General features: G+C 39.1%; 1 protein-coding gene across 1 annotated transcript in view; it reads left to right on the top strand.

Annotated features, from left to right (window-relative positions):
- Positions 1-14,439, top strand: part of LOC103206096 (cytochrome b5 reductase 4) — a 138,547-nt gene that overhangs the window by 5,753 nt on the left and 118,355 nt on the right. The window contains exon 2 of the mRNA XM_007951535.1: positions 2,261-2,414. Coding sequence (XP_007949726.1) covers positions 2,261-2,414 — 154 coding nt within the window. The remainder of the gene's footprint in view (positions 1-2,260; positions 2,415-14,439) is intronic.

Here is a 14,439-nt window from a genome sequence, read left to right as displayed (position 1 = left end):
AGTTGATACTTTTGAGTTGTGGTGCTGGTGAAGAATTCTGAAAGTACCATGGACTGCTAAAAGAACTAACAGATCTGTCCTGGAGGAAGTGCACCCAAAGTGCTCCTTGGAAGCGAGAATGGCCAGACTTCGTCTCACCTATTTTGGTCATGTTGTCAGAAGGGACCAGTCCCTGGAGAAGGATGTCATGCTTGGTAGGATGGAGGGTTGACGAAAGAGGGGGAGACCTTCAACAAGATGGATTGACAAGGTAGCTGTGATGATGGGCTCAAGTACAGCAGGGATCATGGAGTTGGCACGGGATCGGGCAGTGTTTCGTTCTGCTGTGCATGGGGTTGCTATGAATCAGAAACAACTCGACAGCACCTAACAACAATAACAACATAGGGAGCCACTGAAGGAGAAAGGACCTTTGATTAGCTTTGCATTTCTAAAAAATCACTTTAGCTACCCTGTGAATTATGGAATTGAAGGAAAACCCGTGATTTTGGTTTGAGGTGGGAAAGATCATTTGCTCACATGTTGCTTCATTTATTGGGATGAAGAAACCTGAAGAATTTTGGTGATGGTAAGAATGGGACAGAATAGATTGGTAAGGCACACAGATCTTTTGGGTATTTGGGGGTTAAATGAACACCTATAATAGGTATATTTCAGGAAAATGAGGTGTATAGTCCTTGAACGTGCCTGTTTTTATATTACATGTTTTCTTGGTACTATGTTATAACTGAATTATATGAGTTTAGACAGTAGCCCTCTTCCATAGAGAATTCTTGAAAATGTTTACTAGGTTGTCTTAACTGGTTGAAATACTCATGATACCTCTCATCTAAAGCCTTGACTTTTTTTTTTTTTTTTTAAAGTCCTGTTATCAAATCCTCTAGGCAGGATTCAACAGTAATATTGTAGACTTTGAGGTCCATCATCACCACAACCTCCAGTACTGCCACTACACATGTGAAAACTATTCTTAGCTCAAGGCCCATACAGAAACAGGCACAGGCTGAGGTTTGCCAACCAACCATTCAGCTGCTAACCAAAAGGTTGAAGGTTTGATTCTACCTGAAGGTGCCTCAGAAGAAAGGCCTGTGAACTTTCTGAAAAATCAGCCATTGAAAAATCCTCTGGAACACAGTTCCTTTCTGACACACATGAGTTTGCCATGTGTTGGAATTGACTTGACTATGTCTGAGTGCCCTGAGTGTTACAATTTTATTACTTTCCGTTATCTGGTAATCTTTGTTTCTCATTGCATTCTTAGAAAACAGAATATTGACTAGTGGTTTCTCATGTTCTGTTTATACTAACTATCTGGAAACTCTAGGCGGCCTAGAGGAACAGGGTTTTAAGTGTTTGACTGCTAACGGAAAGGTTGGTGGTTTGAACCCACCAGCCACTCCAGGGGAGAAAGATGTGGCAGACTGTTTCTGTAATGATTTACAGCCTTGGAGAGCCTATGAGACAGTTCTTCTCTGTCCTGTGGAGTTGCTATGAGCCAGAATCTACTTGATGGCAACAGGTATTTAGAAACTTATTAGCCAGTTATTTAGTTTTTTCTTCTCACAAATCTGTTTTGTTTTTTTTTTTCAATATATTTTTTAAATACTATTGTATTTTAGGTGAATGTTTACACAGAAAATTAGGTTCCCATTTAACAATTTTACACAAATTGTTCCATGACATTATTACATTTCTCACAATGTGTCAGCCTTCTCAGTATTTCTATTATGTGTCTTCTATTTCCTTTAATCTCTTTACCTTCTCATCTTTGCTTTAGGGTGAGTGTTGACCAGTTGGTATCATGTAGTTGATTATTTAAGGGAGCAAAGTACTCATGGGTGCTACTTTTTCTTTAAGCTGTCTTTATTTTTAAGATGAAAATATTTTGGTCTAAAGAAGTGACTTTCTGAAGTTCTGTACCAAATTAATGGCAGACCAGGACCAGAACTTGTTTTCTGTGTCCAGGTTCAATATTTATCTTATTATGCTATAACAGTATGATGATTATGTATGTGACAGAGAAAGTCTTACTTGATAGCCCAGATATGTTAAATAATGTTCTCTTTATAATTCTAATACTGCAAAAACAATTTTGATGATAACTTTATGCTGTACGAGGATTTGTAGAATTGTTAAATTTGAACTTTATTATCTTTTTTAACAGGAATAAGAGTATCGAATAGCCTGAAGGCAAGCAGCAGAAAGAAGGGAAAGCAGGGAACTTGGAGCTAAATTTAATTTTTTCCTTTTGCTTTTTTAGGTTCCTTTGAAACAGGGCAGAAGTCTTATGGATTGGATTCGACTGACCAAAAGCGGAAAGGACCTGACAGGCTTGAAAGGAAGGTTAATTGACGTAAGTGAAGAGGAACTTAAAAAACACAACAAAAAAGATGATTGTTGGATATGCATACGAGGTAGGTCGTATTTCTTAGATACTTCAAAAAATATTGGTTGCACTTTCCAGTTGTCATGTTCAATAACCCCTTGATCATGTTATTTGGTGATGTAGTTCACAATTAGATAACAAAAATCTATCTTTACTGGTTGGTAAATGATATAATTCTGACTTAGGATAGTATTTATTCCTTATCATTTATATTTGATTCATAAAACTGAACTTCAGAAATGAAATTTTTTTTTCTAGTATTGCAAAAACAGCAAGGAGACCACATATTCTGACCTTCTATAACCCCACAAGAGGAAGGCAGAATCACCATCAATAGCCCAAGGCCTGTTACTGCAAGGCCAGACATGCTGCCTCCCTCCAGCCTTTTCTCCAACTGTTCTTCCCAAAGCACCCACCACCTCTCTTCTGGGTTCGATAATTCACTGCAGTGGCCACACAGAGCTCACAGATTATGGGGTTTATTAGGGAAGCACCACAGGCTACAATTCAAGTTCAGGAAAAATGCTCGGTCTCTCTCCCAGCCCACCGTCCCTCAGCCAACAGTCTCTCATGGTCTCTTTCCCAGCAGTGCTGGTCCCTCAGTGTCTCACTCAGCAATGCATGTCTCTTGCGTCTCTTTCTCAACAACGCATGTCTCAGGAGCGTGTGTCTCTTTCAACAGCACGTCTTCCTCAACCAGCAGTCCTAGAGAGTTCTGCCTCTAGGAGGTCTCCTTTTGAGCTTGGCAGAGTGGCCAAACTACCCAATCATAACAACAGAGTTCTAAGTACCTGAGAGTAAGCCTCCCTAACATTCCATTGTGCCAAGCCCAATAGAAATAACCCAGGCAGATAACATTTACAATCAGGAGCTCCTCAGTTGCTCATTCCACCACTGAGCTTACAATGACTTATGGGTTGAAAAGCCATACTAAGTAGTTTACTACCCTGCAAGTATCCTTCTATTGAATTCCCTTTGAAAGGAAACAAGTGTTGGCAATTTAAGGCCAAAGTAGCTCAGTAACATCCAGTTTATATTGGGTAACTTTTCATCTCAGTGCCTTGTAACAGAATTAGGTCAGGGAAAAAATGTTCTTGAGAATCTAGAATAAATCAGAAAACCCTGTGTTAAAGTTTCTTTCTTAAGAAATTTTAGTTCACACTTGCAGCAATTTATATTGTTATTATTAAATTTGGCTCAGCAACATTAATTACCTGATTTTTCTAGCTAATATTAAATTGTTGTTGTTCTTAGGTGCCATTGGGTAGGTTCTGATTCATAGCGACCCTGTGAATGAAACACCTTACCCTTAGAGTTATTGCTATACTTGAGCCCATAACGTCAGTCCATCTCATTGAGAGTCTTTATCTTTTTCACTGACCCTCTCTAATTTACCAGCATGGTGTCCTGCTCCAGGGAGTGGATGCCATAACCAAAGTACCTAAAATGAAGTCTTGCCATCCTCCTTTGTAATGAACATTCTGGCTATACATCTTCCAAGACAGATTTGTTCGTTCTTCTGGCAGTCCATGGTATATTCAGTATTCTTCACCAACAACATAATTCAGATGAATCAGTTCTTCTCCATCTTCCTTATTCATTTTCTAGCTTTCTCATGCATATGAGACAATTGAAAATACCATAACTTGGGACCAGCACACTTTAATCCTCAATGTGACATCTTTGTTGCTTAACGCTTTAAAGAGATCTTTTGCAGTGGATTTGTCCAATGCAGTATATTGTTTGATTTCTTGACTGGTGCTTCCATGGGCTTTGTTTGTGGATCCAAGTAAAATTAAATCCATGACAACTTCATACTAAGTAATTAAAAAAAAAACAAAAACACCACTGCCATCCAACTGTTAGTGACCCTATGGGACAGATAAGACTTACACATAGATTTATAAGGCTGTAAATTTATAGAAGCAGACTGCCTTATCTTTCTCCCATCAGTGGCTGGTGGGTTCATACTACCAACCTTTTGGTTAGCAGCCAAATGCTTTAACCACTATGCCACCAGAGTTTCTTCATAATAAATTAGAAGCCCCAAACTGGATATTGGTGTATTGGAGGGAGTGAGCAGAGTGATAGGAGGGTAGATTAAAAACATAGGCATTATTGCTATCCAACATCCTGCCATCTAGGTGAGGAGAAAAAATCATGAAGAGCACGGAACTATGGAATGGACATCCATAAGGATGTCCTTGAGTCATCCAGACATGGTGAAATATGAGCACTATTTTCTGTCTAAAGAGGACCTACCTCTTATGCATATCCAACAATCATCTTTTTTTGTTGTATTTTTTAAGTTCTTCTTCAGTTACATCAATTAACCTTCCTTTCAAGCCTGTCAGGTCCTTTCCACTTTTGGTCAGTCGAATCCAATCCATAAGACTTCTGCCCTGTTTTAAAGGAACTTGAAGAAGGAAAAGGAAAGAATTGAATAATGTTCTTTATTGCTCAAACAGCGTCTTCTCTGTGGCTGTGTATTTTCCACTAGACTGGATGAACTCGGGGTAGTTTCCTAGGAGCATCTCTCAGTTGGCCTAGGCTATGGCCGTACTTGAGTTCTGTTTTCTGCAGTAGAAATCCACTTCTCTAGAAAATTTCCTGGTGTGAACTTTTCATTTCCCAGTGATAAATAGATAAATGGACATTATAATACAGTGGTGCTTCATTGTTTATTTGATATATTTGTGGGGACTGAGTTGCTATGTTTGGAAAGTAATACACACATTTCTCCCAGTTAAATCTCTCTTAATAATCTGAATGCATGATACTTCTTCTGATGAGGTTGTGATTTAATCATAACTTTTAAAAAAGTTTCTGTTGGAAAATGTTGTTCTATTCTATCAGTAATAAAACTTTTCCTCCCTTTGCAAAAGTAAGGTAAATATCTTTTTCTTTCTTTTTGATAGAATTTGGGATTTTGATTTTGTTAAGAAACAATTATTTAATTTAGGTCCTACCCTTGGATCTTCCTCTCTAGTACCAAACTCCGCTCTAGCAGGAGATGATAAATAACTGTTAGGCAAGGCTGAATGAAGACTTCGTACCATAGGTGGGCTACAAAGAAAGTAGCATCAGGGAAATCAGGAATGCTTTTACGGTAGAGATTAGCCTTGAAGCACTAGACAGGCTGTTAGTGAGAAATGGGAGGCAATGCATCCAAGTTGAGGGAAAGACTGAAACAAAGATGCAGAAAAGCTTGAGGTATATTTGGAGTTTAGGTTAATATACTGCAGAATTACAATAATGAAGACTGGAAAGGTAGGTTATGTGAGCTTGTGGAGGATCTTGAAAGCCAAACTGAGAGAAGCATTCTTAATTTAAATGGAATTGTGAAGTATTGATTTGAACATTGGCACAGTGTGACCAGAGTATGCTTTGGAAAGATTAATCTGGTAGTAGGTATAGAATGGATTGAAATGGGGCAAGGAAAGCATTTAGCCCATTATAGTAGTACAGAGCGTAATAGGAGCTGAACTAGGATCCTGACAAAGACAGTGGAAAGGAGGATGAGTGTGAGATGAGCAAATTGCTGGCAGTTTCTAAGATGTCCCTGAAAGGAAATAAAAGAAAGCACGTGACTAAATGTAATTGTCTTTTTCTTCATAGCTGTCTTAATTTAAAATATTATCAATAGCTTTTTAAAGGGGGAATGTGTGTCGATTTTGGTTTTGAATGTCAGAGATCTTGTTTGGACCTAAATTTTAATCAAAACTGTACTACAGGGAAGCATGGTGTCATTTTTTTCTTTTTCTTTTTAAAATATGCTCCATTTTTAGATGAGGTCTAAATTCAGCTGATTAGGTTTAGGTCAAAAATAAATTTCTTCAGGAAACCTTAGAAACTTTCACCCAAACTACAATGAAAAGTTCAAAAAAAGAGGAAAAAAAAAAACCTTAGAAAATGTACAATTTGATACGTTTTTTAAATATGGTTTCCAATATTTTGGGGAAGACTTTCCTTTTTTTATTTTGTTTTGTTTTTATTTTAATTTTGCAGTGTTTCTTTCTTTTTTTCCTTCCCTCTTACTTTTTTTTTTGAGTATGCAGCACCTGTTCTGCGTTGTATTCAAGTGTGCTGAGCCTGGTAATGGTCCTAACAATGATGATGTGAAAAGAGCATTTGGCTGGGAGGCTCTCCACTGTAAACTGTGGTTATTGGCTTGGAATGACTCTAGGGCAGGTGTGTGACCTTCATAATTTGTTTATTTTATAAGTATTTTATACTGTCTGCAAAGTATATGATTATTATAATAAGAATTAATTATCTGAAAATTGAGAGAATTAGGGGTACTGCTTTGTCAAAAATCTTGACTTTTAACATTTATTCATGCTTTTGTAGTTTTCTCCATTATTGTAGTTTATCTTTCTCTCAAGAACTAATGGTGATTTACAAATGAAGCTTACACAAACATGTCTGTTAAGACTACTGTATAGCCTAAATCGGACTTTGTTTTCACTGTGGTACCTGTTTTACTGATGTACTTAGTATTTGTAATGATGTATTAATTTATGCTTAATTACATGGAAGTCTGTAGAGAAGGTTTTCTGGAAATATGGTGTAGTGAATACCTTCTAGTCTTTGTAACTTCCACCAAATGACTGGATGGGATTACGTAAATGTGAGGTGCTTATGGCCCACTGAGGGGATTGGATAGCTTGTTAATAAATATAAATAAGGTACATAATGCTCTTGTGGGAGTGGGACTGTGCAATAAGTTGAATGGCACCCTGACGTGGGGATTGGTCAGTTTTATCTAGGCTTTTAGAGGCAGAAAGGGGGATCTCACTACCATCAAGAAAGACGAGCCATGATTGGAATGTGTCCTTTGGACCTGAGAGCCCCGGTGTCAGAATTGGGAAGAAGGTTGGAAGGTAGCAGCATGTCTAACTTCTGCTTCAGGAGCTCTGGTAGCATAGTGCCTAAGGCACTTGACTGCTAACTAGAAGGCTAGCGGTTCAAACCCACCAGCCATTCCTCAAAAGGAAGGTTGGGCATCTACTTCCATAGTGATACCGCCTTGGAAACCCAAGGAGGGGTCGCTATGAGTCGGGTCTTGACATAACAGCAACAACAACAATCTCTACTTCATAGAAATTATCCTTGGGCTCTTGATGCTGATGATAGTTCTCACTCTCTTTCATGAAGTTACAGGAGGTCAGAGAGTGCAGAGAGGAAAGATCATTTGTCAGCCCTTTTCACAGGAAAGGAAGATCATCATTTGACAGTGCAAACAGGATGTGGAGGTGACATCCTCTGAGCTCCTCTGACTTTATAAGGGGGGAGACATGGTCACCATTAGCAGCCCAAGCCTGATTCATATGGGACAAAAGTCAGACATGCTGGCATCCTTCATACTTTTTACCAATTTTGACACCAACCACCCTTCCCTTGGCAGTCTACTTCTCTGCTGGGTTTGATGATTCATTGCACTGGCCACACAGAACTCACAGACAATACTCAGGATTATGGGGTTTATAGGGAAGTAACAATTTATAACTCAGGTTCAGGAATGCCCAGGATATGATTCTTGGGTCAAGACAGGCTCCCTTTAGCCATACCAGTAGACACGTCTATCATTGGCTGTTGGCGTCTCGGCCTGGTCTCTGCCCAGCTCAGGCAAATGTTACAAAGCTCTTGTACTCTGCCAATAGTTGCCCCCTCCTGCTCAAAGGCACCCAGCTTTCTCGCTCTGTGGGCTGGCACCCCTGCCATTCTGTCTTGTGCCAATCTCTTGGTTCCGCTGCTTCTACGTCACCGTCTCTCTGCCAGCTCTCTGCTGTCGCCTCAGTGCATGGATCTTGAGTCCAAGAACGTGCTCCGCTCCTACTTCTGTCTTGATGGCAGTGATGGCCCTTTTTTCTGCTTCTGGAGCACTCATTTTAAGCTTAGGGAGATGGCAGAACTGACATTAGGGTTCCATACACCTTATTTACACAGTCCCACCCATACAAGGGTGTCATGTACCTTATTTACATTATTAGCAAGCAATCCAATCCTGTTGGTGGGCCACAAGCACCCTACATTTGCATAGTTCCACTCAGTTGTCTGGTGAGAATCACAGAGACCAAGGCTAGAAGAGCCATATCAAGTAACTCATGTCACACAGACAGCATGACACAGCCTTTGATCTTAGGGTAAGGGTCTGTGTTGCTTGATACTAACCTAATAGTCTATTTGAATAAATGATATTTTGAAAAAATTAATTACACTCAACAGACTGATGGCTTTGTTGTTAGAAATGTAGCAGATTAAGTCCCTTAAATGGGCTTTACTGGGTTTCATTTATAACTTAGAAATAAATGTGCTTTGATTTCTCCTAATGTTAATTGTCATATACCAGTCAATTGAAAGGAGCTCTGGTAGCGTAGTGCCTAAGGCATTTGACTGCTAACCAGAAGGCTGGCGGTTCACACCTACCAGCCACTCCTTGAAAGGAAGATTGGGTGATCTACTTCCGTAGTGATACTGCCTGGGAAACCCAAGGAGGGATTGCTATGAGTCAGGTCCAACTCGATGGCAGTGAGTTTTTTTAGTTTAGTCAATTGAAGAGCCCTGATTGAGGCCACTGAAAATGTGACTTCTAATTGGTCTGTGTTTTTTATAGTTACATAAATATTTAAAAAATCTTGGCAAATTGATTCCCAAAAGCAGGATTCAGTCTTGTTTTATTTCTGTTATAACTTATTAGAGCTTTTAAAATGTCCTCATAGAATGGGAGTGTAAATTTTTGTGAATATGTCTTTAGGCTGTCTTTTATCGATACTGCAGTAATTTTAAATTTTATGCTGCTAGGTTATACTCGAAAAAGAAGCTCTGGTGGTATAGTGAGTAAGGCATTTGGTGCTAACCTGAAGGCCAGTGGTTCAGACCCACTAGCTGCTCTGCAGGAGGAAGATGGGACAGTCTGCTTCCAAAAAAGTCAGTGACTTGAACCCACCAGCCACGCCATGGAAGAAAGATGAGGCAGTTTGCTTCTGCAAAGATACACAGCCTTGGAAACCCAGTGGGGGTCTCTTTGACTTGGAATTAACTCAATAGCAGTGAGTTTTTTTTACTTTTTGTTTCATGAGGTTAGATTCAAACCCAACACATACACCCAACCCGCTGCTACTGAGTCGATTCTGACTCAAAATGACCCTGTGTTATTGTTATTAGGTGCCATTGAGTTGGCTCTGACTCAAAGCGACCCTATGTACAGTGGAACGAAACATTGCCTGGTCCTGTGCCAGGCTCACAATCCTTGTTATACCTGAGCCCATCGTTGTAGTCACTGTGTCAGTGGGCCTTCCCCTTTTTCATTGACCCTCCACTTTACCAAGCATGATATCCTTCTCCAGGGAATGGTCCCTTCTGACATGACCAAAGTAAGTGAGATGAAGTCTGGCCATTCTCTCTTCCAAGGAGCATTCTAGTTGCATTCCTTCCAAGACAGATCTGTTAGTTCTTCTGGCAGTCCATGGTGCTTTCAGCATTCTTTGCTAACACCACAACTCAAAAGCATCAACTCTTCTTTGGTCTTCCTTATTGTCTTCCAGCTTTCACATGCATATGAGGCATTTGAAAGTACTATGGCTTGGGTTAGGCACACCTTAGTCTTCAAAGAGATACCTTTGCTCTTCAGCATTTTAAGGAGGTCTTTTGCAGCAGATATGCCTAGTGCAATATATCATCTGATTTCTTGATTGCTGCACTGGTGTTGATTGTGCAACCAACTAATAAGAAATCTTTGAGAACTTCAATTTTTCTCCATTTGTCATGATACTGCTTATTGGTCCAGTTGTGAGGATTTTTGTTTTCTTTATGTTGAGATGTAATCCATACTGGAGACTCTAGTCTTTAATCTTCATCAGTAAGTGCTTCAAGTCATCTTCACTTTTAGCAAGCAAAGTTGTGTCATCTGTATATCGCAGGTTGTCAGTGATTCTTCCCGCAATCCTGTTGCCATGCTCTTCTTCATACAATCCAGCTTCTCAGAAGTATGGTGAAAGGATACAACCCTGACGCACTCCCTACCTGATTTTAAACCATGCAGTATCCCCTTGGTCTTTTTGAACAGCAGCCTCCAGGTCTATGTACAGGTTTCTCATGAGCACAATTAAGTCTTTTGAAATTCCATTCTTCCCAATGTTTTCCATAATTTGTTATGATCCACACAGTTGAATGCTTTTAAATAATCAATAAAACACAAGTAAACATCTTTCTGGTATTCTTTGCTTTCAGCCAAGATCCATCTGAAATCAGCAATGATATCCCTCATTCCACATTCTCTTCTGAATCCAGATTGCATTTCTGGAAGTTCCCTATCAAGATACTGCTGCAACTGTTTTTGAATTTCTTCAGCAAGGTTTCTTTCCCAGCAGTGTGTGTCTCTTACAGTAGCATGTCTCTCTCTCAGCAGCACGTCTTCCTCAGCTAGCAGTCAAGAGAGAGACTTGTGCCTCTAGGAGGCCTCCTTTTGAGCCTGGCAGAGTGGCTAAACCAACCAATCATAACAATAGAATTCTAAACACCTGAGAGAGAGTAGGAACTTCCCAGAACATTGTTTAGTGCCACGCCCAACAGAAATACCCCAGATGGACAACTTTAGCAATCAGGAGCTCCTTAGTTGCTCATGGCAAATTCCATCTCGGAGTTTACAAAGACTTATGGATAGAAAAGCCACACTATGTAATTTACTATACCGCAGTTTAGTTTTTGGTTTTTGCAGCAGCAGCACCTCCATTTGTTATCCAATTGAATACCGGGAGCTGTAGCCTAGCCAAGTTGATGCATTAAAAAACCATCATAGGGTGTATTCCCTACGCTTTTTATGCTATAAAACTGCTTCTCCTCACATCCCTTACATGTTTGCTAGAAGTTACCTGTGAAGTCATGAATTTTCTTTGTGAAGAAGTATTTGATTACAAACACATTTTTAATAAACATTTGTTGTTGTTGTTGTTGTTGTTGTTATGTGCCGTCGAGTCAAACCTGACTCATAGCGACCCCTCCTTGGGTTTCCGAGGCAGTATCACTACGGAAGTAGGATTGCCCAACCTTCCTTCCGAGGAGTGGCTGGTGGGTTTGAACCGCCAGCCGTCTGGTTAGCAAGCGTCTTAGCCACTATGCTACCAGAGCTCCCAATAAACATTTAGAGCTATTCAAATGTTCACTTCTTTTTATGTTGACGTTTATAAGTTGTGTTTTCATTGACTTTGTTAATTTTGCCTCAGTTTTTGAAATACTGCACTAAAGATGTTTACAACCTTCCCTTTTTATCTCTGTAATTTAGGTCTTTAAGTTCTGTAGATACTGTAGTGATATACCAGCTTTCATTCCTAATATTGCTGATTTTTGATACCACTATTTTCATCAGTTTTACATGGTATAGTTTATCAATTGTATTAACTTTTTTTGAAGAAACTGATTTTTGTTTTTGATTTTCTCTGTTGTCCATTTCTATTTCATTTATTTCTACTCTAAAGAGCTGACTGTTTCTAATATTTCTTTCTTCAGCATTGATATCAATATATTTATGGAGATACTTTGTACTAACTCTCTTTATACTCTTGATTAATGCCTGAATTACTTGGTAGTGGCAAGTGTAAAGTTGTAGATTTTACCCCTATTTATGCCATTGTCTATGTGCCAGAGGATTTTGTTCACTTGAATTTATTACTGAATCATACAATCTCAGTTTCTTAATTAAAATCACATATATAGCTCAATATTCTTTATAAAAAGCGTTTTCTGTTATGTAAGTGAAGGTAAGTGACAAAAGCCACAGCATAGACTGGCAGGAAGCAAAAATGGATTAAAAAGTTGTAGATAGAGCTGGCTTGAAGTGAGGATTGAATCAGAGGTTCAGATGATATCACCAGGACCTGCTTTCACACTGTCTTTTTTAGTTTCCCTTTAGAAACTGCTCCATTTTAGGACTAGGTTTTTCTTCATATAGCAAGATGACCCCAGCAGCTCCAATTCTGATCATTTTCAGATTCTATCTTCTTACTTCTGATTAGCAGTCAAATGCCTTAGGCACTATGCCACCAGAGTTCCCTTATCTCTAATAGCTAAAATAAATCCATCTTGGAATTGACTTTGATTGGTACAATTTTGATCATGCTCCCATTAGTAGAACAGTTGTTCTATTTAGGGGGAAATGGTATGCTTTTTAAGGAGCTCTAGTGATGCAGTGGGAGCTCTGGTAGCGTAGTGCCTAAGGCACTTGACTGCTAACCAGAAGGCTGGCGGTTCAAATCCACCAGCCACTCCTCGGAAGGAAGATGGGGCAGTCTACGTCCATAGTGATACTGCCTCAGAAACCCAAGGAGGGGTCGCTATGAGTCGAGTCTGTCTCAATGGCACATAACAACAACAACAACAGTGATGCAGTGGTTAAGGCATTTGGTTGCTAACTAGAAGGTTAATGGTTTTAACCCATTAGCCACTCCAAGGAGAAAGATGAGGGAGTCTGCTTCTGTAAGGCTTTACAGCCTTGGAAACCCTATGGGGCAGTTGTAGATGACTCAAATAGGGTCTCTAGGAGTCAGAATGGACTCAGTGGTAGTGGGTTTGGTTGGTGTGCTTATTGGCTTAAACCTAGGTCACAGCTTCATACTGTAGCATGGGGTGGGTCCCAACTGAAACACATGAATCTTGGAAGTGTATCTCCCTGAGAAAAAAAATTGATGCTACTGCTGGAAAGGGAGTGGATGTTGGATAAGAAAATATTAGTGCCTACTACACAGAGTTGAGTAACTTAATGAAAAACAGCTGATAAGAATGGAGCTAGTCTTTTAACTTAGGCAGCTTGATTCTAAACTTTTATATTTAAACTATTATACTACATTGCCTCCTGTTTTTAGTATATTCATCTCCAGTTTTAATCCTGGTTTAGCATTTTTATGTGTTTTTCACTTTGAGTGCCATACTTATAAATTCATCCTTTTGGAAAATACTGTGGAGTGTTTATTACTTGTGGTTCTTCACTTATCTTAATTAACATTATTAATTAAGCATCCTATAGTGAAGCCTTCTGAGACTATTTTTTAGTAATTTAATGACATCATTTTGCTTTTTTGTGACTTTTTGTATAGTAGCTAAAAAAAAAAAAAATGGAGAAGACAGGTCTTAACTTTCTATGTTGGTTCATTCATATAGTCAGTATTTTTTGAAGGTCTACTACTATGTGTCATACACTATGCCAGGTTATGGAGGGTAACATGTAAATTCAAAATACAGATGGTCTTTTTTGCCCTCATGGAATTTATAGTCTGGTGGGGAACACAAGGGGTTAATCAAGTCTGCCTGGCATTATGAAGGAGAGGTATGCTGTGCTATGCAAAAGAGTAACCTGAGATCTGAAAGATAAATGGTAGTCTAGGCAAAGAAGAATGGGAACAACATTCCAGGCTCCAGGGAAAAGCATGTGCAAAGACTACAGCTGGATGTGTATGAGAAAGACAAAGAGAGATCCTGCATACTTAGATGCCCACAGGGAGGATAAGCAATTTAAGGCTAGTGATATCTTTATTCTTTCTTCTCTTTCTCTTGCATCAGAAAGACATTCTCTTTACAAAGACATTTAAGACTAATCCCTTTCTATGTGCTTATCAGTCCTCCATAACCTTGTGCCATTTCTTATATTTATTTTATATCCTCACTTCTTTCTTTCTTTATCTAGTGATAGAGATAAAATGACCAGTTCACTGGGAGGACTGCGCATGCTGATTACACAGCTTAAAAGTGCATGAAACCAAATCCACAATCATAGTTGGATATTTTAACATCACCTCTGAGCAACTGATGGAAGAACTAGATAAAAATCAGTAGACATAAAATAATGAAAATAATGTGCAGTTTCTTTGCTGAACACAAGATGGCAGAGTATCCACAATACTTGCACAAATGGACCTTTGTAATGCAATTACATACGCCATGATTTTACTGTGTGAATGTACTTTTTCCCTTCATTTATTTACATAGAGCCTACAGAATAAGCAATGGTAAATAGTTTAAATAAGTAGAGATACTGTGGTATTGTGACATAGTAGATGATA

Source organism: Orycteropus afer, unplaced genomic scaffold, assembly GCF_000298275.1.
Source record: "Orycteropus afer afer isolate SDZICR_OR568_19922 unplaced genomic scaffold, OryAfe1.0 scaffold00011, whole genome shotgun sequence".
NCBI classification, from domain to species: Eukaryota; Metazoa; Chordata; class Mammalia; order Tubulidentata; family Orycteropodidae; genus Orycteropus; species Orycteropus afer.
The sequence above is the reverse complement of the archived record's forward strand: the minus strand, read 5'-3'. Positions and strand labels throughout refer to the sequence as shown.